This window comes from Urocitellus parryii, chromosome 3, assembly GCF_045843805.1.
Source record: "Urocitellus parryii isolate mUroPar1 chromosome 3, mUroPar1.hap1, whole genome shotgun sequence".
Classification (NCBI taxonomy): domain Eukaryota; kingdom Metazoa; phylum Chordata; class Mammalia; order Rodentia; family Sciuridae; genus Urocitellus; species Urocitellus parryii.
In genome coordinates, this window is record NC_135533.1 from 139567763 (window position 1) to 139592122 (window position 24360).

The 24360-nt window shown below is 40.0% G+C and overlaps 1 protein-coding gene across 5 annotated transcripts in view; it reads left to right on the plus strand.

The window, feature by feature from the left end:
• The first annotated feature begins 8191 nt into the window (after positions 1–8191).
• Positions 8192–24360, plus strand: part of Med13l (mediator complex subunit 13L) — a 304748-nt gene continuing 288579 nt past the window's right edge. For all 5 annotated transcript variants that reach the window (XR_013343347.1, XM_077796119.1, XM_077796121.1 and 2 more), the window contains exon 1: positions 8192–8341. Coding sequence is in view for 4 of the 5 variants with exons in the window: in XM_077796119.1 (XP_077652245.1) it covers positions 8270–8341 (72 nt within the window). In the remaining variant the exon portion in view is untranslated. The remainder of the gene's footprint in view (positions 8342–24360) is intronic.

A 24360-nucleotide genomic window follows, 5' to 3' on the forward strand; every position in this document is an offset into this window, starting at 1 on the left:
GGAGTCAAGCTACCGAAAAATCTACAAGAAGTCAGCAAAGTAAGATCAAGAGACTATAAAGTAAACAATATCTAGAGAATGAAATGTAATTTATTTCCTGGGGGAAGCCATCTGAACCGACAGCAGCCACGGTGACTCAGTTCACACACTCCGTCTCCATCCACCCTAGACTATTGCAGTCAGCGTATTTGAAAATGGAGAAATTGTGCACGCAATGGACAAAACCCATCCATGAGAGCCCGCCCCTGTCCTCGGAGATGGGCATCCATTTTAGAAAGGGAAAACTGAGACCCAGGTGGGAGGCAGGAGCCGCTTGCCTCCTGCCTCCGCCCGGCTCAGAACTCCTGTAACCCAGGTGACTGGGGAAATCCAATGAACCTGTCATCAGGGCCAAGTGAAGACCAAAGGATGACTTAAATTTCACATGTGGCATTTTTTTATTGTCTACAAATTGTTTCCCGGGTAAGGATCTGTGCTTCTTTCAAGGGCTGCTTTTTAAATAAAATGATCTGTTGCAGAAAAAAACTGCAGAGACACAGCACACCTGGGCTTGGGACCAGGAAATGTTGACACAGTCCTGGGCACTTAAAGTGCCACAGCGTTTGGAGGGCCCAGATAGGGTCCCTGGAGGAGGTAGGCATTTGTCCAATATGCAGGGATCTGGCTGTCAGCTCTCAAAGGGCAGTGTCACCCAGGTGAGGTGGCTAAGATCAGTTACCTTCTCACCTATTCAGACCTGGGCTGAAGTCCTTGCTTTAGGTCACTGGAGAAAAGACATTTGTCTTCCCTGTAAAACCTTTCCAGGAGCTGGAGTGTTTCTGTTTGGGCCTGGCCCAGAGCACACAAAGGAGAAGCGTGTTGGCAACATGGTCACAGAAGCCAGCATCTCCCCTTCTAGGGAGCAGCCTGGCTCTAGGCCACCTGGGGAGGCCCTTCTTTTCATGAGCCTTGGATTCACACTCCCAAACCCCATGGAGGAAAAGTTTCAGACCATCGTGTGAACTCTCTTATTTTATTTACTTATTCTTATTAAAAACACATGCTTTAACCACTGAACTACGCCCCCACCCTGCCCGGTCCTCATTCTCTCCTTTTAAAAATGATCTTGTTGAGCACACCTGGAATCCCAGTAGCTCAGGAGGCTGAGGCAGGAGGACTGTGATTTCATAGCCAGCCTCAGCAATTTAGCGAGGCCCTAAGCACCTCAGTTGAGATTTTGTTCACAGTAAAGCTCAGGTTGGCCATTACCTACCTACTGAGGCCAGTTAGGTTTCTGGTGTGTGTCTGTTCAGAGGGAAACAGTTTGTTTTCAAGTGACACATTTGCCATCTTCTGTAGCTGTAACTTGTAATACCAATAGGAAACTCAGTGGAAGCTGGAAAAAGTTATGCATATAGTCACCTTTCTTTGGTCAAGCAGCCGTGGAGTCAAAGAAGAACATCAGAGGACACTGCCCATGCCCTTCTTTATTCCTTCTTATGGGTTTTGGGAAAGCAATCTACCGTGGCCTACTAAAATCAGCATTGCCTGGGAGCTGGGGGCATAGCTCAGCATGCACGAGGCTCTGGGTTCAATTCCCCAGCACAAAAATCAAATCAAAATCAAATCAAATCAGCGTTAACTGAAGCAAAAGTGTCCCTTGTGGGTACAAAAGGTGTAGAGAAAACGCCACTGAATTCAGTTAATTTAAGCTCAATGGAACTTTCAATGACTCAACTTGTGGCTTAGATTATTTCTTTGGTGGGGTTTCTTGGGTTCTGTCTCCTCTTATATTTTATAAAAAAGGAGACTTGGGTCTTTTTTTTTCCTTAAAGATTTATTTTTTAGTTGTAGTTGGATATAATACTTTTATTTTATTTCTTTGTTTTTATGTGGTGCTGAGGATCGAATCCAGGGCCTCACACATGCTGGGGGAGCACTCTACTGCTGAGGCACAACTCCAGCCCTGAGACTTGGGTCTTAGTAGTGACAATAAGAATGATACTACCTGACCTTTACTGAGCACCTACTATGTGTTAGGCAGGTGTTGAATGCTTTGTGTGCACTAACTCAATGAATGCTCACAGGAGCTCTAGAAGGGCATATGAGAATATGTCCTTGTGGTAGGGATAAGAAAACAGAGGCACAGAGGTTAAATCAAAGCCCAAGTTAGTAGGTAGGTGGCAGAGCTGAGATTCGAACCAGGCCTTGTTGGATTCTGAAGTTACTTCCCCGTCCCCCACCTCACCCACGCAAGGTCTGCGCTCCAAGCCAGCAATGCTCCTGTTGTTTTTACTGCAACCTCTCTACAGTCTTAGTGGAGAGGCTGGAACGATTAGGAAATCCTTAGTGGTTATGAATAAAGCTGTTATTGCCCAAGGCAGGGTAGCTTGATGGGTATAAGACCATTCTCTCAGAGGGAACTCGAAATATCACTTAAAAATGGAATTACAAAAGGAAGGAATGAAAAGTAGAAATTTGCATCATGGGATGTATCCAGAAAGTCTTCATGGAATTCTGGGATGAATTACCTTCTCCGGGCCAGAGGAGAGTGGCTGAGGACCAGAGGACGTCATCGTTAGAAGCCCCTTACTGGTCTCCTTGGAACTGTGCTGGCTTCTCTTTTGTCCTAAACTAGCTGGCCACCCTAGAGGAAATGCCAACGGTCAAGATATCCAAGGGAAGAGCCAAGTCACTGGAGATCCAGGAAAACACTTTCAAACAACAGTGATGACATTTTTCACCCATCAGGTTGGCAAAAAACTAAAAGAAATTGGCATCGTCCAGACACTGGCAAGAAGAGGAGGAAGAGGTATTCTTTCCCATGTTGCTCCAGGGCGTGGGAATTTCTCTAACCTTTGGGGAAAGTCTTCTAGCTGTGTTTTTGTTTTTCTTCTTTCTTGTTTTGCGGTGCTAGGGATGAAACCTGGGACCTGGCACAGGCTAGGCCACGGCTCTCCTGCTAAACCACACCCCCCAGCCCCTGGCTATATTTATTAACAATAAAAATACACATTTATTAACAGTAAAAAGGCAATCTTATTTTGGGGACTTTATTCTATGGAAATAAAAATGTCAGTATATAAGGATATATGGATAAAGATATTTACTGCACTCTTATTGAGAGGAAAAAAAAACCTGGAAACCACCTGAATATGTAGGAATAGGGGAATAACTGGATAAATTATGGCACAGGTGTTCTGTGAAACATTACACAACTAATAAAACAATGAGTTGCATGCAGATATATAGACCTGGAGGTATACTTGTGATAAATGGTTAAGTGAAAAATGTGGAATGCAAAGCAATATATGTAATGTGATCCCGTTTTTCTAAAAAGTAAAAAAAAAAAAATTCTTTAGAAACCTGTCAAGTTGTGTTGGCCAGTCTGAGTACAGAGGAGGCACCCGAATCCCCCGTAAAACATGTTGACTTTGGTTATCTCAGTTGGATAAAGAGATTATCATTCTTTGGGAGGGGTATGCTTCTGTATTGTTGGGCTTCCCAGGACTGCCATTCTATATTGGTTGTTGGCACTAAAATAAATCTACTTAAAGATATGCTAAAGGGAAAACATTTCCAAATGCTGTGACTGGGTGACACTTTCCCTCTTATGAGGCTGGATGGGTGACTTGTGATTGTGTAATTTACTGATCACTACTTTTGGGGCCGGCACTGTACTGAGGACTTTCTCCGAGTTACCACTCTGGGAGGTCCATGTATAGGAAGAAATGCGGGTCATTCGGGTTAAATGACCTGCTCCAGGCTGCACAGTCAGGAGACTACAGAGTAGAGATTGGAGCCCAGGTGGGTTTTACTCAGAAGCAATATTCTTAAATCCTACAAAATGTTCCCACCCTGCAGCTGTGGCAGTTTCCTGTGGTCTTTCTAATAGACAGTTCCTCCTCTGGTCATATTTTCTGCTTCCATTTTCTCTCTGCCATTACATTTGGTAACTGTGAAAGGGAACTAACCCGTCATCATCAGAATAAGACCTGAGACCTGTGCAGAATGGAGCCTCTGTTTCCTGCCTAGACAGTAAGTAGGCTTTCTCTTAAATGGGGAAACTAAGTCATGCGGATGCGTAGGAGGTGCCTCCACATAGGGAACTGGGCCCAGAAGTCCTTATGCTTGGTTCCTTGCTACTTCCTATCAGTCAGTTGATGGCTTTTGTTTGGTGTTCATCTTATCTCCTGAGGTTTCCCTGACTCCCTCCTGTTGGTTTGTCTATTAAGTAAGAACTCTGTGGATCTTTATCAGTAATCTCAACTGTGCAGAGAGTCAAAGAATGTTCTTGCTAGAAATGACCTGAAGGATCACCGGGGTGGCAGCTTTCACACACAAGGAAAGTGAAGCCCAGAGAGGTCCAGTGGCTTGTCAGACAATAGGTTGCTCAGTGGTGTATCTGACACTGGAACCCAGGTCCCCTGGGTTCTCATTCTGCACTCTTGTTGCCAGGGCAATCACCTGCAAGCACTTCTAGTTACTTCTCTTCCACTTTGGGGCCTTGGCTTTGACAAGGAAATTTCCTTGGAGGAGGGTATTTATTTATTTATTTATTGGGGTTTTGTTTTATTTGCTTTTTAATTTACTTTTTATGGTGTCATTTGATTGCTTGTTCTCAATTTTATTGATTTTTGTTGTTCATCACTTATGCATCGAATAGGTAATATATGCATTTGGTGTAAAAACAAAAAGGAAAAAAGAAAATGCAAACAATACAGTGAAAAGTAATTCCTCTTTCTACCCCAATTCCCAGTCCTCCAGCTCCCCTCCCTAGAGGCAACTAGTGTTACCAGCAGCTCTTGTTAACCTTCCAGAGATAGTTCAATTAATAATCTACATTGGAAGTTATTCTGTATTAGGACACATAGCTCTAACTCATTATTTTTAATTTAATGCATGGGATTAAATTATTTTGTTAGCTAGTCCTCAAATGATGTGCAGTTTTTGTTTTTGTTTTGTTTCCAGTTTTTGTCCTCAAACAATGCTACAGTTCATACCCTTATGCCACATGACTTTATACATCTGTATAAGGATCTCAGTAGGTTAAACTTCTTGAAGTAGGATTACTGGGTCAAAGGGTATGTGCATTATAATGTTAACATGACAGTCTTCAAACGGACATCCAAAGGTAGAGTGCTAATTTATATTTCCACTGACAGTATATGAAGGCTCTATTTCTCTTCACATTTTTCTAAACTTTATATTTTTAATTTTTTTGTAGTTCTGGGGATTGAAGCCAGGGGCTCTCTATCACTGAGCTACATCTCCATCCTTCTTAACTTTTTATTTAGAGACAGGGTCTGGTTAAGCTGTCCAGGCTGACTTTGAACTTGGGAACCTTCTGCCTTAGCCACAGAGTGATCACAGGCATGCACCACATTTGTCTGAAGTTTTAAAATATTGTCAAATATTGTGTTTTTCTCAAGATGAATATCTTAGTTGGCTTTGGCCGTTCTAACAAATCCCCACAGAATGTGTGGCTGAAACAACAGAAATTTATTTTACGAATTTTTAAAGGTGGAAGTTCAAGATCAAGGTGCTGGCCCATTTGGTTCCTGGTGAGGCCCTCTTCTTAGTGATGCTTTCATGTGGCAGGGAGAGAGAGAAGCAAGCTTTCTCAAGTCCCCTCTTATAAGAGCATCAGTCCCATCCTAAGATCCCCACCCCTATGCTAATTACCACCCCAAATCAGCATCTCTAAATACCATTACAATAGCTATTAGGATTTCTTTCTTTCTTTCCTCCTCTTCTTCTGTACTGGGGATTGGACCCCCAGGGTGCTCTAACTCTGAGCTGCATCCTCAACCCTTTTTAGTTTTTGAGACAGGGTGTCCCTGAGTTGTCCAAGCTGGCTTTGGACCTGTGATCCTCCTGCCTCAGCCTCTTGAGTTGCTGGGATTACAGGTGTGTGCTGCTGTGCCCAGTGATGATTAGGGTTCCAACATGGGACACAAACCTTAAGTGAGGTTGAACATCTTTTTAAAGCCAGTCTGGCCTATTTTTATACACTGTCCAAGTCCTTTGTTTTTTTTGCTCTGGAGGCCTTTAAAATTTTTTCTTCTATTCCAGCTTCCTGAAAAATGACAACTTGGTGAACACTGTGTAGGATGAAGTTCTCCTGGGATGTAAATAAATGAAATCTGGATATGATGGGCCATCACACCATCTAATCGCTCAGCCCAAGTAACATCACATATGTTGATGAAGTGTTTCAGCTTTTTTTTTTCCCCCTAAACACTTTCATCAATGGTATCTTAATAAAAATTCATGACATTGGCCTGAGGTCAGCAGGTCAGCAATTAGGATCCCTTTTTTGACAGATTAGGAAATGAAGCTCAGAAAGTTAAACCCTGTTGGTCAGATTAACATGACCAGAGATGGCAAAGCCAGCTAGTGGCATCTTTCCTGAAGCCTTCTGAATTCATGTTTGGGCTTGAGCCACACCATAGTTGTGAGAGCTTGGGGATGTCATTGCACACCTCTGAGTTTCCTTTAGGACAGTCTAAGGATAATAACAGTATTGAGGTGGTTGTTTTGAGGATTATATTAAATGATGTATGTATATTCCTCCTAACATTGTCCCAGTGGGTGATGACAGTGTCAGCCATGGTAACACATACTTTAACCAGCTCTTGTGTCTTGCTTTAGCAGTGTTTGAGGCAGTTCCAAAGCTCAATTTATGTCTCAAGATTTCTCTCCTTTTGTTACACTCCTTGATTTCTCCCCTTCCTCTCTGTAAGTGGAAGTTTTCTCCTCCTCATCTTGAGGGTTGGGAGAGAGCCACCTCATACCAGCACTCCTTCGGATTCCCAGGCCATATACTTTCAGGAAATGTTGGTTATTGAATGAACGGAGCCAAGAGGGAGGGTCTGCTCTCAAGTAAGTCTGAGCACAGTACCTGGCAGTTACAGTAGATTCTGGCACACAGCAAGATCTCAGGAAACGTTTATGTGCAATGAATGAATGCACACACTAAGAGTAAAGGGCTCCAAAAAGCATTTCGGGATCAAATGCACAGCACCTCGTACCCATTGAGAGATCCGTGGGTGAGGCATATAAACCCAGCACAAGAGCTTGGCTTCGCTGTGCATGTAATGTGTTAGTAGGTTCGAATCCCGCGACCTCGGGCAAGTGACTTAATCTCTTTGTGTTTCAGTTTTCTCTTTGGTAAACGGCGGACGGCGGCGTGAGGTTTTGATAAGACACTCCCCAAAGCTCGCAGACCTGCTAGCCACAGGGAGCCCCTGCCACGCCGGCCAGCTTCAGCCAGGGCCCTGCGGTCGCAACGGGCGTGCCCAGGGTTTGCGGTCCTCGGCCCCCAAGGATCCGTGCCCCACAAGGGGCCGGGCGCCCAGGCAGGGCCCCCGCAGCAGCCCCCGGCCGGCAGTCCCCCGCCCGCGGAGAGCCCGGCCGCCCGCACTTCTTTCTCTCCCTGCCGTCTCCCTCCCTCTTCCCGGCCTGAGGATCCGCCGCGCTCGGCTCAGCAGCGCCTCCCGCGAGGAGCTGATGCCGCCGCCGCCGCCGCCGCCGCCGCCGCTCCCGGCCCCTCCCCCGCCCTCCCCGCCCCCCCCGCGCGGCCGGCGCCCGTCACGTGACGCAGCCCCAGCCAATGGCGGGCCGAGCCGCGGTCGGCGGCCGCCATTGCTGTCAGAGCGAGCGAGCCCGGGGAGGGAGGAGAAGCGAGGCTGACTGGGGAGGAGGGGGGGGTGGGGGAGGAAGAGGAAGGAGGGGACGTCGCTCGGCTGCCGGGGTCGCCCGCTGGCTTCGTCCGCACCCCCCCCTTCGCGAGTTCGCGCTCCGCGGCGGCGGCGGCTCTGAGGCGGCGGCGGCGGCTCCGGGGCTCGCCTCCCCTCACGCGCCGGCGGGGGCCGAGGGGGAGTCGGTGGCTGGAGATAAACAAGGCGGCGGCAGCGGCGGCGGCTGAGGAACAGGGAAGGCGGAGGCGGCGGCCGGCCCGCAGCGCCGGCCCGGCAGGCAGCGGCGGCCCTGAGAGGCGGGGAGGGCGCCGGGCCGCGCGGACAGCGCCCCCCGCCGCCGCCGCCGCCCGAACAGGAAGGAGCCGCGCGGCCGCCGCGGACCCCCCCGCCGGCCCGGGCCCGCCGTCCCCGGCGCGGCGTCGCCGCGGCGCCTCCCGCCCGCCCGCCGGCCCTCCCGCCCTTCTCCGGCGGCGGCGGCGGCCCGGCCGCCCGGCGCTCCTCCGCGAGGCGCCGCCGCCCGGCCCGGCCTCGCCTCGGACGCCTCGCTCCGACATGCCCCGCTCTGGCGGCCGGGCTCGCGGAGGATCATGACTGCGGCAGCGAACTGGGTGGCGAACGGGGCGAGCTTGGAGGATTGTCACTCCAACCTCTTCTCGCTGGTGAGTAGCCGGGCTGCGGGGAGGGGGCTGTGCCGGGGGGGGGGTCCCCGACCTCCGCCGCCGACCAACTTTCTCCTCCCGCCGCCGGGACTTCGCCCCTCCCTCGCCTCTCCCCGCCGTTCGCCTCTCGCCGATTCTCCCCCTTTTGGATCGTCTCTCCCTCGCCTTGGATCCCATCCAGTGTTTATTTGGCTCTTTAAAAATCATTTGTGAGCGCGGCGCTCGGCGTGGAATTTGCATGTGGAAGTCTCAAAGCTGCGGATTCTGGGTCGCACTTCGAACGCCCACCCTCTGTTGCCATCACACCCCCCTTCTCCTCCCATTCCCCCCCCTTTTTTCCCCCTAAATGTGGAAGGCTTTGCCTTGTGCTGCCCGCGCCTGCGATCAGCAGCCTCGTCCCCCCTTGTCGGATCGGCCGGCCGGCCGGCCGCTCGCCCGCCTGCTTTTTGAATTTTTTTTTTTAAATTCCATAATGACACCTGCAATTTCGCTCGAAAACAGTTGATTGAATGCGATTGTGTCAGTAAAGGACTCTTGCACCCGAAGCTCCCGCGATTGTAAACATGGACAGCCGCCTGCCTCTCGGGTCTTACTACACTGGAGAGCCGTAAAGCCATTGCACCGAGCCGACGGAAGGTGGAGAAAGCTTTTTCTTCTTTCTCTCCTCCTGTGTCTTTTAAAAACTGTTTTCTCTATCCTTACAAATCCACACACACACAAAAAAGCAACAAGCTGGGCGGTTTGATAACATCGCTTTTATCTGCCTTCGCCTCTCGTGCTCTCTTCTCTCTGATCATTGACAACTTTTCCTTCGGATTTGCATCGCCTGCCTTAATCTTGAAGCAGTTAGGGTGTCAATTGTTCTCCTGGAAGCCTGGCACCCGACGACGGCGTCTAGATTCATCGAAATTAAAAATGTATAGGGCTCCAGCAACTCTTTCCTGGCGGTGGCAGTGACATTTGGTGGTAAATGCCATCTTTGCTTTTTATTGGGTCGTATTACCTAGCTCTGAAAACATTCACGTTGTTAAACCTGGCGTTTAGACTAATAATTGCAGTGCGTGGTCTTTAAATATGTGCTTTGTGCATGAGTTACTGTATGTATAGCTATGTGCCTGGGAGAGTACGAATTTGTTTAAATATTGAGCAAAGATTTGTAAACAGATGTAAGGCAATTATGTTTCAAGCGTAGAATATAATTGGAAAATTGGCTGAATGGTTTATTTAATTTAGCCTTAAAAAAACTCTACTTATTTTAAGTTGTGTACCCTGTTTTTTTTTTTTTTTTTGGTGGGGGCCTGTCTTTTGGAGATCAAGCATTTTGGAAGTTATTTTCAGTAACCCCTGCTGTAGATAGAAGCATTATTTCCTCTTAATCCTTGTTTACACTGGATAAATAATTTAGTGTTCAAATTGTAATTAGTTACATTTAATTATGGGTGGCATAAGATGGCTTTTTTTTCCCCAAGTCTAGAGGAGAAATACAAATTCTTGCCAACTTTTCAAGTGGAAGCGTTATTTTATTAAACGTGTTAGTTTTTATGCACATAAAAAAACCCCTTGATTTTTACCTACAAACACTGAATAGACATAAGTATCATTGCTTCCACTGGAGTAATATCAGGCTAATTTTTTAATCAAACATTTTTATTTAAAAATGTAATCTTAAAATTTGATAATAAAATTTGATTCTTCCTCGAAGTTTTGTAGTAATTGTCCCTTGATTTTTTTTTTTTTTCCCTATGTGGGCATAAAACTCTTTGCCTCTTTTTTCCTCCCCCAGTCTATCATTTAGTATTAGGCTCAGGGACTTTCACAGATCAGCAAATGTATTGATTAAGGGGTATTTAAAATGGTTTTTGTTTGGTGGCCAGTGACTACATTGACACTTTTACAGGTAATTAAAATAACCAAGTAGACCTGTAATAGTGAGGAGAGACTCCCAAATTGCCATATATCATGCTGACTAGTAATGGCTTGTATATATGTGGCTAATTTGTATACAGTAAATTTTATAGACAAAGTAGCCAATCTTTAGGATCATTTTTTTAAGCTTAAATAAGGATGATAATGTTATAGAGCTGATAATGTTATAGAGCTGATAATGTTATAGAGCTGATAATATTATAGATAATATTATAGATACTTGAGATTCTTATGGAGGAACAGTTTGTAGAAGAGGATTCTGTACTTGGACTTTGACAGGAAACAAAGGTTTATGCTTTGGATATTTCTCCTCTAAACCTCTTTAAATCAAGAAATTGATTTTTGAATATACTTTAAAAAGACAATTACTTTTTAGATAACAACTTTGATATGCAGAACCACAGAAGTGCTTAGGTTTTTTTTAAAGGACTATAGAATGTTTATATTTCCTTGTATGTGGAAGGTGAGTTGGTGCTATTTAAAATTTATTTTTGAATCAGTTAAAGATCTGACTATTGTAAATTTTTCTGATTCAAAACTGAGGATTTTTCCTATTATACAGCAACAACCTAGACTATTAAAAATACGTTGCATAGAATTGTCAATTCCAAAGGAGATATTATAATCACTTGTTATATAAGAACTCTTAACGTAAAAAAATTATGTATATATATGTATATATAATATATGTGTGTGTGTATGTATTTGACCTGCAGTTTGTTAAATTCTCAAGAAACAATACTTTCCCAAAAAATTATCTAGAAATTCACCTTAGTGTAGATTGAAATATAAGCTAGAGATTAAAGTTCTGTATGGCAGTAATGACCCACCCACTTTCTATTACCTCAAGGTGGTCATTATGGCTTAGCAAAAGTTGATTGTGCAATCAGGTGCCTTAAGATTTTTGCTAGTCTTCTGCTTTGTTTTCAGATTTTCTACTGCATGGCATCAAATTTCCTGAATTCTCTTTTCAACCTCCATTCCCCTTTGCTAAGCTGTGAAAAATGCCATGGGTATATATGATTAGGTCATTGTAGGTGTTTCTCATTTTTACTGCTGTGAGATGTATAGCTACTGCGTTAAATACATGCCTGGCTGTGCCTTTGTGACTTAAAACTGTTTTCTCATGCTGTTCATCACATTTCTGGATGACTTTTGTTATATATTCACTCGGTTATAATTCAGTTTAAGTGTGTTAAATCTACCTTTTGGAAAGTGTAACAGTGCACCCTGTGGTATGTGAACTCACCCTTATGGGAAGACATAATTTCCAGATGTTAAGTGTATATTTATTTTTGTTTCTCTATTGAGATAGCATGGAGAAAGTGATTTTGTGCCCTTTAGCTAGATTAAGTATGCACTCTTGGACTTGAGGAGAGTGATCTCTGATTCTTAGATGTTTGCTCCTCATTCATATTGTTTTATTTGCTTATAGTCTTCCTTACTGTGATTAGTTGAGTGATGAGCCCAAGTTCTTACAGAATTAAAATACATGCACATACATTAGTATAGCTTTTTTATTGAGCAGCATTCATTTTATATTTGAAGCTTTTAAGATAATCAGATGATCTAATTTCTCTTAAGAGATTTTTTTTTTCCCTTTCAGAAAGGAAAGATAGTTGTAAGCATAGAAACTTTGAAATCTGTACTCTTGAGTGGGAGTCAAGTGGGGAGGACTGTCCAATGAAAGTAAGGAAAAGTGAATAATTTCTCTGATCTTTTAAAGTGCCAAAATACTATATACAGTATTTTTCATCCCACTTTGCAATTTTTTTATTTCTACATTAAGCATCTTTTTTTAGGACCATGCATTTTCTTTAGTGAAAATATTTGTAATTTGCTAATATGTGTTTTCTGTTCAGCATTTGTTGTTAGCACATGGTGTTACAGTATTTATATAATTTTAATAGCAATAATTGCCACCCGGTAATAGTTGCCATATTAACCTTCAATTGCTAGTAAATATTTTTAAGTACATAATAGACAGCAATTTAAGGGAGAGTGTAGCAGTTTACTGGACCATTTTAAAGAGCCATTTGTACGTGTGATGAGTTCATAATTTTAAAGAGAAAATAATGTACCTAGGACCTGTATGCTACAAATATTTTGTTGTGCTATTGCTTGAAGTGCTCCTTGGGAAGAAGTTAGGTTGGGCCTGTTTCTTTTTCTTTGTGAGAATAATTGGCATTGGAGTATGTTTAGGACAATAGTGTTTGTTGAGTTTATGCCAGGCGCTTATGTAGCTTATCATTTTCTTTGGAATGCTCAGGTCATTTTTTCATGAATGTATTAGGTATTCATTTGGAAGAAAAGCTCTTAAGGAATTCCTTCAAATAACATTAAGTTATAGTTTTGGATTATATTAATTAGTTAAGGAAAAAATTGATTGATCTTTTTTGTTCATTGGCTAATTTAGCTTAGTTAATTGTGAGCTAATTGTATTCATCAAATACCTTCAGAGATCTCTGCTGTCCTGAGATTAATAAAGATAAAATTGAGGTGAAACTCTTTTATCTCAGTGTAAATAGTATTGAGATTGTTTATCTGGATTTTTTTAAATGAATAGTTCATTTAGCTATCAAAGTTTGATTCAAAGATAAATTAGATGTTTTTTGAAATATTTATTTTAGATAATAACGATAACAACAGTGTTGTCTTTCTTTAATTGTAGAAGTTCTGATTTTATTTTTTTTTGAAAGAGGATGATTTATTTATTTCACAGGAGCTAGCCATTGAGAGAAATTAGACAAAGCTTATGAAAATAGTAATATAGTTGAATGTTAGGCATTGTTAGTGATCTGTGCATTGCAGCCATTTATTACAAACATGAGGAAAAGATTTCTTCAATATTGCTGTTAGTGCCATTATTAAGATATTTTTATGTACAAATCTGTTTTACAAACTGTGTGTTGTAAAACTGTAGTGTGGTTTACCAGGTTTTCTATTTTATCATTTTATAAACATTTCTATTTCAAGAAATTACATTTAATGCATTGCAAAGTGAGGTAATTAGGAAACCTAAAATGTGCCTGTGTGGTATAGTTAAAAAATCTACAAATAAACACATCTACACATTGTTTTATAGGACTTGCTTAGAGTTCTAGAATTAGCCAATCAATATTTATAATGTATTCTTGGAGTTTAGGCCTTTTTTCCCCTCTTGAGTTGTTTTTACTTCTTTCTGATTCTGTTCAGATAATTTCCTTTTATAGTAAATTCTTTCATTGTTTATTTGAAAGATTTGAAGGTGTTAGCTTTGTTCTGTTGGGGGAATTCACTTCATTACATAGGGGAAATGATATTCTATTAATCTTGGTAAATATTAACATAAATGAGGAATAGTAAATTCATACTCGTTTGCATGTATGAAATATGCATGCTTGCCCAATTTTTGTTTAGTGTACTCACTGTGTACATCAGCATAGTTTTCTATCCATGTTTTAGTTGATATAAAATAGTTCTAAATTCTGTTAAAATGTTGTGATTGATGTTTATTTCAGTGACTGTTCCCCTACGCTACTACATTGTATTGTTATTTTCCTTTTTTGAAGACTGTCATTTAGAACAGATTTTTAATCCTCATAAATTTGCTGTAATAGTTCACCTTTAGGAAATTTTGTTTTACTTGTATTTATTTTAGCATGTTTTAGTTATTTTTGTAGAAGTAGAGTTTTCCTTTTTTTTAATATTTATTTTTTAGTTTTAGGTGGACACAATATATTTATTTTACATTTATGTGGTGCTGAGGATTGAACCCAGTGCCTCGTGCATGCTAGATGAGCACTCTATCACCGAGCCCCAGCCCCAGCCCCGAGTTTCCCTTTTTTAAGCTAATAAAATATCTGGATCTAGTCTTAAAAACTGACTTTTTTTCCCTTAGATGAAAATTAGGAGAATCAATTATTTTATTGGCATGTCTGTACTCTGTTTCATTGTGTATGTTTCTGAATGTTTATTTTCTCACTCTAGATGAACTGTGGTAGATTACTGGAACTATATTTCTCTCCAGGGGCAGTGGTGCCTGTCTGTAGTGCTAAGTGACTCTGGAGGCTGAGGAAGGAGGATCACAAGTTATACGTCAGCCTAGGCTAAGATTTCAGGCTAGTGAGACCCTCTCAAAGTAAAGAATTTAAATGTAGCTCACTGGCCAAGTGCTCCTAGGTTCAATTCCCAGTACCGCAAAGGGGAAAAAAAAATCATGTATTTCACAGTATTTCTGCTACTGTGAAGTAGCACAGTGCTGGTGACAGCTTTCTACACTTTTTACTTTTTTCAGTACAGTAAAATTCTACTACTGTTAAAGGAACCTTGTAGGTTAATATTAAAATTTCATTTATTTAAAGTAAAATTTAATTTTAGTTTAAATTTGTAGCTCTAACTTAAAAACTGGAAGGGTAAAGAATCTTGCAGGTGAATTTTCTTTTTTTTAAAGGGTAAAGTAAAGAATCTTACAGGTGACTTTCTTTTTTTCTTGTAATTGGTTATATTTGACATTTATTTGATATTAAAATTAAATTTAAGAAAAATATTTGTTTAAAATAAACTATGGATAGAATTTTTAAAATATTGAGTGGAAATTTAAAAAAAGGTCTCTTAAACTTTATGAAAATTACTGTGCTCTTGGGCTGGGGATGTGGCTCAAGCGGTAGCGCGCTCGCCTGGCATGCGTGCGGCCCGGGTTCGATCCTCAGCACCACATACCAACAAAGATGTTGTGTCCGCCGAGAACTAAAAAATAAATATTAAAAATTCTCTCTCTCTCTCCCCCCTCTCTCTAAAAAAAAAAAAAAGAAAAAAAAAAAAGAAAATTACTGTGCTCTTTTCCCCTCCTCCAGAGACCATTGATCAATTTTATGAGGAAATATTTTTTGAGGATGCATGAAGCTTCTTCATATTTCCAGATTATTTCATTAGATAAGGAAGACGCTTAAGTACCTCTGAGTTTAAGAGCTAAAATAGGTATACAAATAGGTATGACAGAGTGTTGGCCATTCTCATGATTGAATCTTAGTGTCCTGAAGACAAAGAAGGGAAGAACAGAACAGTGGGGCATTTGGGACAGTTTTGTGCATGCATGTATGTCTGGCACAGTTCCACTCATTTTTTAAAATAGTTCAGATGTTGCCTCCTCTGTGAAGCTCTCCCCCAGGCAGAGCTACTCACTCAGGCTCCTGTTTTGTACCCTGACAGGTAGAGGAACTTCCTAAGGGCAGAGGCCCTTTCAGTATTTGGTGTTCATTAACTCTTTGCCAAATGAATGACTATTATCTTCTCCATTCTGTAAGGGAGTTTTCAGTGCCCATTTGGGTTCTGATCATAAAATGCTGTTTTTATTTTTACTTATTATTTTTTTTTTAAGAGAGAGAGTGAGAGAGAGGGACAGAGAGAGAGAATTTTAACATTTATTTATTTTCTTAGTTCTTGGCAGACACAACATCTTTTTGTTGGTATGTGGTGCTGCTGAGGATCGAACCCGGGCCGCACGCATGCTAGGCGAGCGCGCTACCGCTTGAGCCACATCCCCAGCCCCTTATTTTTACTTATTGATATTTAGTTCTGTCTTCTGAATATGTATTATCTAGGCTGAATGTGCTGCAGCTTGGCAATATTTTAGATTAGTTCTTAAATATCTGCATTAGGGAGAATGCCAATTGATCATGAGATGTGTTCTTATCATACCTCAAAGGAATAGGAGTTGAGTTTGTGTTGGATTTTCTGTAGTAGGCAAACTATAGATTTTGGAGTCTGTTGGAATTTTGTTTGGGTCTTAATCCAGAATTCCTTCCCTTTCATTCTTTAGCTGGATAGGGGGACTATCATTCAACTTTTACTTATAAGATTACTTTTTCTGAGCCCTGTAAAATGGGCAATGGACTGGTAATAGGGAAATTGAATTGTCTTCTAAATTTTACTAGTAACTAGCCAAGTCAGGTTGGCTATGTAATGATTCTGTGCCTCAGTTTCTCAAACATATTGGAAATATGGAGGGCAAGAGGTATGAAAAAAATCACCTCGAGTACCTTTTAAGGATGACTAGATAATGTTCTTTCATAAAAAAAGATGTCAAGGGAAGTTATAGAAAAGCCCCAGGCTGTTAACCAGGTAGTTGGAATGAATTAACTTGTTTTAAGTATAGCAATTGTGTTGTAATTGTACTTTTTGTATTTTTGTACCTTTTTTTGAGATAGCTGAGGATTAAATTGAAGAACTTCTTGTCTTTTTCCTTATAAATAAGCCGTGTTTGAGAAGAAAAACTTGAACTTCATCTTTAGATGTTACAACTTTTCTTTTGTGTGTATGATCTTTAAGGTGTTGGGAGATGTTGCCGCACCAACTCTGAGCTATAATTGACCGAGACTAGGAATTGAACTGTGGCTCTTATTTGGTAGTTTAAGCTACTAATTCCTTGGCAGCTTTGGAGTGCTCTTTGAACTTTAAATAGCAGTTCTATTAACATTTTGAGATTTGTCTCAGGGAATGTCAGAAATAGTACTTAATAAATATATTTGTCTTCTAAAGACCAAATCATGTTTTAGTCTGACACGAATGTCACAACCCTTACTATGTTTTGAACAGAGAGAAGTCAACTACTGGCTAATTTTTCTTTTCCGTTTAATAATGTGGCAGTATCTAAAAATATTTAGCCCTTGTTGAAGGAAGGAAAGCCCTCCCACAAATCTGTAGTTTTTTTCTATTAGTCATGTTGACTATGAATAGTGGCGTTTCAGTTTTATCCAGAAGTTTAGAATTTTATGTATAGAGTATCTCCAGATTCCAAAATATTTGAAAAAGTTAATTTGTAAGTTTGTTTTCACAAAGAATGCTCCTTGACTTCTGTTAGACAAATGATGGTCTCATTACCTTTACTTAATTATGTATGTTACAGAACTCAAATGCTGTTTTTGGCAGCATTTTTGTGGGAATGAACTCCAAGTATCAGGAGCACTTTTGCTCAGCCTCTAGCCTGGGCAGTGGGAGTAGGCACTTCCTAACTCCTCCTCTGCTCTGGGCAGTGGGTGGGAGCCTTCACTAGCTCCCGACCCTCTTCTAGGCCTTTGAAAGAGAGGGTTGGAGACTGTGTTGAGAGGAGAGTATGGCTCCCAGTGGGATGAACACATTTTCCCATCTTTTTGTGTAGGGGTCTGTGCTGCTTTCTCTTTATTGATACCCTTTTATTATAATGTTGAGAACAGTGACGGGTCCTGTGGTGTCATCAGGAAAGAGTTAGTCTTTCTTTGTCTTAGCTTTTCCTTTCCCTTCACACATCCCTAGAAACAAACTGTCCACTTGCTATTTTAAGTGGTAAATGAGAACTTTTGAGACTCAGTGAAATGAAAAAGGGTGAGATTGGTTAGGGTAGCCAGTAAAATAATATTTAGAAATGTTAATATTTTGTATGCTATGCTTGAGAAATATAAGACAAGTATAATTCATTTAGGAATGGAGTACATAAGAAATGATTAAAATATAGCTTGGCCTTAAAAAAGAGTAAGCGTCTGATAGGTACAGAAAAGTTCTACATTTAGGATTTGATTTCTAAGATTTTATATGTCAAGTATAAAGAGAGAGCTAAATGGATTGGATTACATGACATGTTATAGCCAGAAAGACCCAGAAGGGGACTCTTAAATAGGATCTTGAAGGAATGAATGGACATGACTTGTTAGAGAGAAGTGAGAGGGCATTCTTTGGAAGCTTTGTCAACAACTCCGTATATCTGAGGATTTAACCCAGGGTTACTTTACCATTGAACCCCCCCCTCTCCTTTTTTTTTTTTTTTTTAAATTTTGAGACAGTATCGCTAAGTGGCTGAGGGTCTTGCTAAACTGCTGAGGGTGGCCTCGAACTTGTGATCCTCCTGCTTCAGCCTCCTGAGTCTCTGGGATTATAGGCGTGGGCCATGGTGCTGGGCTGAATCTCAATTCTTAATATATCATTACTGAGATGTGGGAGAGCACTTCTAATTTATTTATGGTCCTGGTTCTTGACTTCCTTTTAAAAAACAGTACAAAAAGCTTATTGAAATTGAATTTTTATTAGGTGGAAAATTTGAAGTGTGGGCAGACTAATATAGACTAAGAAATAGTGATGTTAAAATAATACTCAGTTTTCTAAAATAATTCAGTTCTGAACTTTAAAAAAAACAGTGCTATATTACGCAAAATGCTAATGACTAAAGTGACAAATATTTCAGAAACTGGACAGACGTGAATCTTAAATGAGCAGATGGGATATGAAACTAAAATGGGAGATAATCCAAGACGATACAGAAACTATTATGAGAAATGAATTGAGGAAAAACAAGTGTGTTAAATGGTATTACATTTAATAATGTGTTTAAAAGCCTTTCTAGGATTGCTCTCTTACACAGACAAATTAGAATTCTTGAACCTTGTAACCTACCATTCTTCAAATTCTGTGCATTTAAAATGAATTAAATTTTGGTTCAGGGTTACTTCTCATGAAGCCTAGACTTTTAAGTCATGAATGTATGTGTTAATGTGTACTTTAGTTGGACAATATAATTCGCTTTCTCTGACATAAAAATAAAGAAAGGGAATATAAATCGTGGTATTTCAAAGACAGTTGTGGTGGACCTTGAAGAGGAAAGGTAGGGAGTGACAGATAAGGTTTGCTATTTGGGCAGCTTGGCAGCTAGTAGAAATCATTCCATTTGACAGTTGAGGGTAGAATCTGGGTTCTGTTGGGTTGAGGAATGAATGCATGGCAAGATGAGCAGGTGTAGACATTTCTCAGTTGGAGGTTGCTAGTGAAGCAAACAGGGATGGAGGAAGTGGGGGAGGGTGGGTAAGGACCTCAAAAGTAGATTTGTTTATAGACTAAGGAGCAACCGTAGTGGAGACACAGAGAGAAAGACAGAAGATATAAGAAAAGTTGTTAATCGGGGAAACAAGTTGGGCTGTTTATCAAAAATTGAGGTGATAAGGGCTAGTGAAATACTGCTTAGAAATAAAGGATGTGAGGATATAAGAAAGAAGCTTGCTTTTTGACGTTTGAGCCTGAGTAAACAAAATAATTTTTGAAGAGTTTTGCATTTTCTTTTATGATAGTTGATTGCAACAAGCACTTTAATTTTAATTTGTCTTTAATAAGTGATTTGGGCTTCTGATGGGGTGTTACTGACGATGAGCAAAAACCCCCAGAAAGAGCTCTGCTTTGGGTACATTGGCATGCATGTGATGTAGACCTATCCCAAGAATCCCAGCCTGCCTTCAGGGACCCTGGCCTTCTCAGGTCTTGAGTCTAGTGGTTCAGTGTCCTTTGTTTTCATATCCCTTTCAATAGAGGTGGATTTAGCCATGTACTGATTGGTAAGACAACTAAGGGGACCAGTTAAATGGGGGTTGTTAGTTTTGCTTTCTCAAAATCAAGGCAAATTATCATAAAAAGAGAGTAGAATTGTAAGTTGTGCCCCTGTCTAGCAAAACTCAGCTACCATCTAGACACCCATTTTTGGTGAGGCAAAATCATTAAGAGCCTTGGGATAAACAAATGTATCCAGTTGAGATAATTTCTTAAGGCTTTAACTAAAAGTTTGGCTTATATGATACCAGAGTTTTTACCTTTGGCCACTTAGTGTGCTCCTTGACTCATTTGCTGGCCCAGTGAGCCATCTAGTACCTCACACATGTTCTTTCAGTAATTTCTTCCACAGTTGAAGTAGATTAGCTCAATAACGCATAGACATATTTGGGTTGCCTGCCTGAATAGTTAAGTGTGTAGGGTGGAGCAGAGGATGCCGTGCTTGAAGCAGGGATGCCTGCACTGGTTTTTAGATAACAAGTTGCAGTGGCAAGTATTATTTTCTGTTTTTGGATTTGATTTCAAAACAGAAATGAGATCTGTGATTTTTATTTTAATTAATTAATTATTTTATTTTATTTATTTTTTTCAAAACATTACAAAGATTGCAGAATCACATCGGTTACACATCCACATTTTTACATAATGCCATAATAGTAACTGTTGTATTCTGCTACCTTTCCTATCCTCTACTATCCCCCCTCCCCTCCCCTCCCATCTTCTCTCTCTACCCCATCTACTGTAATTCATTTCTCTCATTTTTTTCCCATTCCCCGAGATCTGAGATTTTTAAATATTTTCTTGGCTTTACTAAACCTGTGGTCTTCACATCACATAGATGGTTTTTATTAATAGTTCTCTTTTTAAGTACTTTTCACATTAAAAATAGGGAATAAGAATCTTATAGAAATGGTTGTGCTATAATCCTAGAGGTATAGATTTTTTTTCAGAAAATTTAGTTATGTGATGATTATTCTAAACAAATAAGAGAAGTATTTAAAAAAAAAAATTCAGATTTATATAACACCTGAGCAGTTTAGCATTTAGAATTTATGCCAGAGCATGAATCTACATCTCATCTACTAAAGAGCATAATTTTATTCTCTGGTATTCAAATTCTTAACTAAGTTTAAATTACTCAAAATTCAATTTTCAAAGAATATTTGTTTATATACAAAGTATAATCATCTGCACAGATTGAATCAAGAGTAGAAATTCCAGGGGGCTGGGGATATGGCTCAAGCGGTGGCGCGCTCTACTGGCATGCGTGCGGCCCGGGTTCGATCCTCAACACCACATACAAAGATGTTATGTCCACCGAAAACTAAAATAAATAAATATTTAAAAAAAAAAAAAAAAAAAAAGAGTAGAAATTCCAGAAAGACTCAGTTCATTAATTGTATATTACTTGGGGGAGATATATGTATATGTGTGTGTGTACACACACACACACACACACACACACACACACACACACATTTATTTATTTATTTATTTTTGTTGCTGCTATTTGGTGATGTGGTGAAACTTTTGAGTTTTGCAACCCAGACAGATGGTACTATTTTTGAATCTGTCTACAAAATCCTACTTAATTAAACAGTGGAATGATTCTCATGAGAACCCATACATGATATGTGTAATAAGCTGGCTTCTTTAGTAAATTTTCTAAATTTGATTTTCAGTGGAATCATTGTATTTAGGAAACTTTTCTAATGAATCTATAAAGAACAGTTAGTGTTGGTAATTTATATAGTAAACTCAAGGAATATTCCAGTTGGAAAAATGAGTGGGACTTTTAACTAAGGTAGGCACTTATCTTTTAAAGTATCTGATTTTGTTGCCAATCTTTCTCATATGGTACGTGTGATACACTGTTAAGAATCCAAAGAACTGACTCTGACAATTTTTAGAAAGCTGTGAGAGATTTAGTGATTATATGTTAATACCCATTTTAGAAAATAGCTATTGGTTTAGATTCTTTGTAATCCACCTTTTATTTAATGTTACAATTGAAAATAGAAATATTTTAAATATCCCAGTTGTTTTAATGTTATATGGATATAACTTGATTTAGTTTTTTTTTTTCAAAAATTTGAGTTTGGTGACAATATTTTACAGTTGAGATGAATAAACTTGTGAATTATGTTAATAATACACTAATAGGATATAAAGCAGAATTTCTCAACCTCATTGGAAATAATTTACTTAGGTTTTATTTAATATTTACTTTATACCAGATGGGAGACAAAACTAAAAGGGGCAATTGATGACAGATTGGATGGCATGAAGGAGGTGGAAGTTAATTCTGTGTATAGACAGGGAGCCTGAAGGCTTTCAAGGAGGATAACAACATGATCACACTTAGGTTTTGGATAGAAAATTTCTGTGAGCTCTGTGGAGAATGGGTGGTAGTAGGGGAGAACCAAAGGCAGAGAGAGGGTTCATAGGGGTCTAGATGTGAGAAATAATGCAGGGCCAGTAGGAAAGAAGAGAAGGAAATGATTAAAGTAAATATTTTTGGAGCTAGAATTGACAGGACTTGATGACCAATTATATAGGAATCAAATGGTAAACAGATGTTCTTGGTTTTGTGGTGTTTGCATTCTTCTGTATGCAAAACAAGGAGAAACAGTTGACAACCTCTATGAGCTGCAGTTGTTAAACAAGAGTTTTGCTTTGATCACAGGTGTGTATGCAGGGAAGTATTCCCTGAGCTTGGGTTCTTGCTGTTAAATTAAGCCTCACAGAACTCAAAATTTTAAGGCAGGGGATAGTGAAAAGAAAGCAAAGGCAAATATTAGTGCTTAGAACCTACCAATTTCCATGAGAGATTTGGGGGCAGTAAGAATACAATTTATAAGGGACGGGAAGGGGCAGAGCAAAAAGGTGGGAAGAAAGGAGAATGCCAGACTGGTGAGGTGGAAAGAACAGGGCCTTGAGCAGATGGTGGTGGTGGTGGTTGGAAGTGTGAGTCAGACTATTTTTTAAGGGAAACAGTTTATGAAATTTAGATGATTAGAAAGGGGCATGGAGAAACCCTAATAGAAAAAGAGAGGGAGAGAGGAAGACAAGAAGGGGCAGGGGAGCAAGGGAGAGAGGGAGGGGAAGAGAAGAAAAGAAGAAATTAAGGGAGGGGTAACCTCTCTCTCAGCCTTTTTATATAGAACCTCTGCTTTACTAGTGGTAAGCTCAGAAAACAGATACATTTTTTCTCTATTAAATCTGCTTTGGGAAGTTTATATTAGTGGTTTTTATACAATTTAGATTTAAATTTAATTTTTTTTTAGTTGTTGATAGACCTTTATTTTATTTATTTGTGTGCAATGCTGAGAATTGAACCCAGTGCCTCACACATGCCAGGCAAGTGCACTACTGCTGAGCCCCAGCCCTATTTATTAGTTTTTATTTATAAAGGTTTTGTTTATATTAGTTTCAGGTCAGAGATAGTTTGGTTGGAGGATGAGATAGACTTCCCTCCTGTTTCTTGCATGCCTTTGTGGAAATGCTGAAATTTTTGGAAACTGTGAAAACTAGTGGCATTTGCAAAAGACCACAGTACGGTGTTTATTGTGGACGCCTGTTGCTCATTCTGATTTTGGGTTCTTTGACATTTACATTCCTATTATTCTACTCTTTGTTCCCTCAGCACTTAGCTTTCTGGTTGTACAATATTTTTATAGTTACTCAGAATGTAATTATGATGCCTTGTCATTTTTGCCTCCCATATTGGAGAAATTTTCCCTTCCATTCTTTCTCTCTCCACCTTTTCCCTTTTCCAACACATTTGTGGGCTCCTGTACTATGGAGTGTTCCCTGCCACTGCTTCACTTTTACTTGGCAGCACCACTTCTCACTTAAGCACTAAAATGTACATATGCACTTCAGAACCTTTTGATGTAATCTCCTTGGTGTGGTGGGGACCCTCTCCAGTTGTTTTGAGTGCACTTACTGGCACAGCGTGTACTATCCATTGTCAATTGGCTGTAAATTCATTCAGCCTTCCCATGTGGGGAGATTTTTTTAACTTGGCTACCCTGAAACTAGAGAGTTGGCTTTCCTGCAGTTGTCATTTTTCTTTTATTTCTCTCCAAGTGAGGTAGTATTAATGAAATACAAAATATTTTCATGAAATGAAATTTTCAAGAAATTGAAACTATACAAAAATTACCCATGTTTCAGCCACTCCATTAGATCAAATTTAGCCCAGTAACTCTCTTCTGTTCTTGTTAATATGCTCGTTTTTGTATGTGGATGTATTTACAGTGTAAATTGAATTCTTTATTCAGCTGTACTTACTAACATTTTCCATGTGGTTATAATTTCATAATTATAATTTTAATGGAAAAGTAATTTCTTTTATAAATTTAATAAAAAAAATTACATAATTAGTTGCAGATTCAGGCAATACCAAAGTGTCTAACTTAAACTGGGAAGGTTCTTCTCCCCCCCACAGGAAGGTAGCTACCAGTAGTTTAATTTTTGTCACTCCAAAGTTTCTTTTTCTTGCTTTTACATGACTGCATGTGTGGACACATATGCAGTTTCAAAATTGTTTTCTTAGATATTAAATAGGTAGAAATAGTATTTAATGAATCATGATACATTGAACACCTATGTACCTAGTCCCCAGAACATTTTATTGTTTATAGATTCCTATCACTAATCTTCCCTCCCATTCTCTTTGTACTCCTGTCAGCGGTAACTTTTGTTTTGAATTTTATATTTATCATTCCCTAATTTCTAGACAGTCTTAATCATATACATATAGC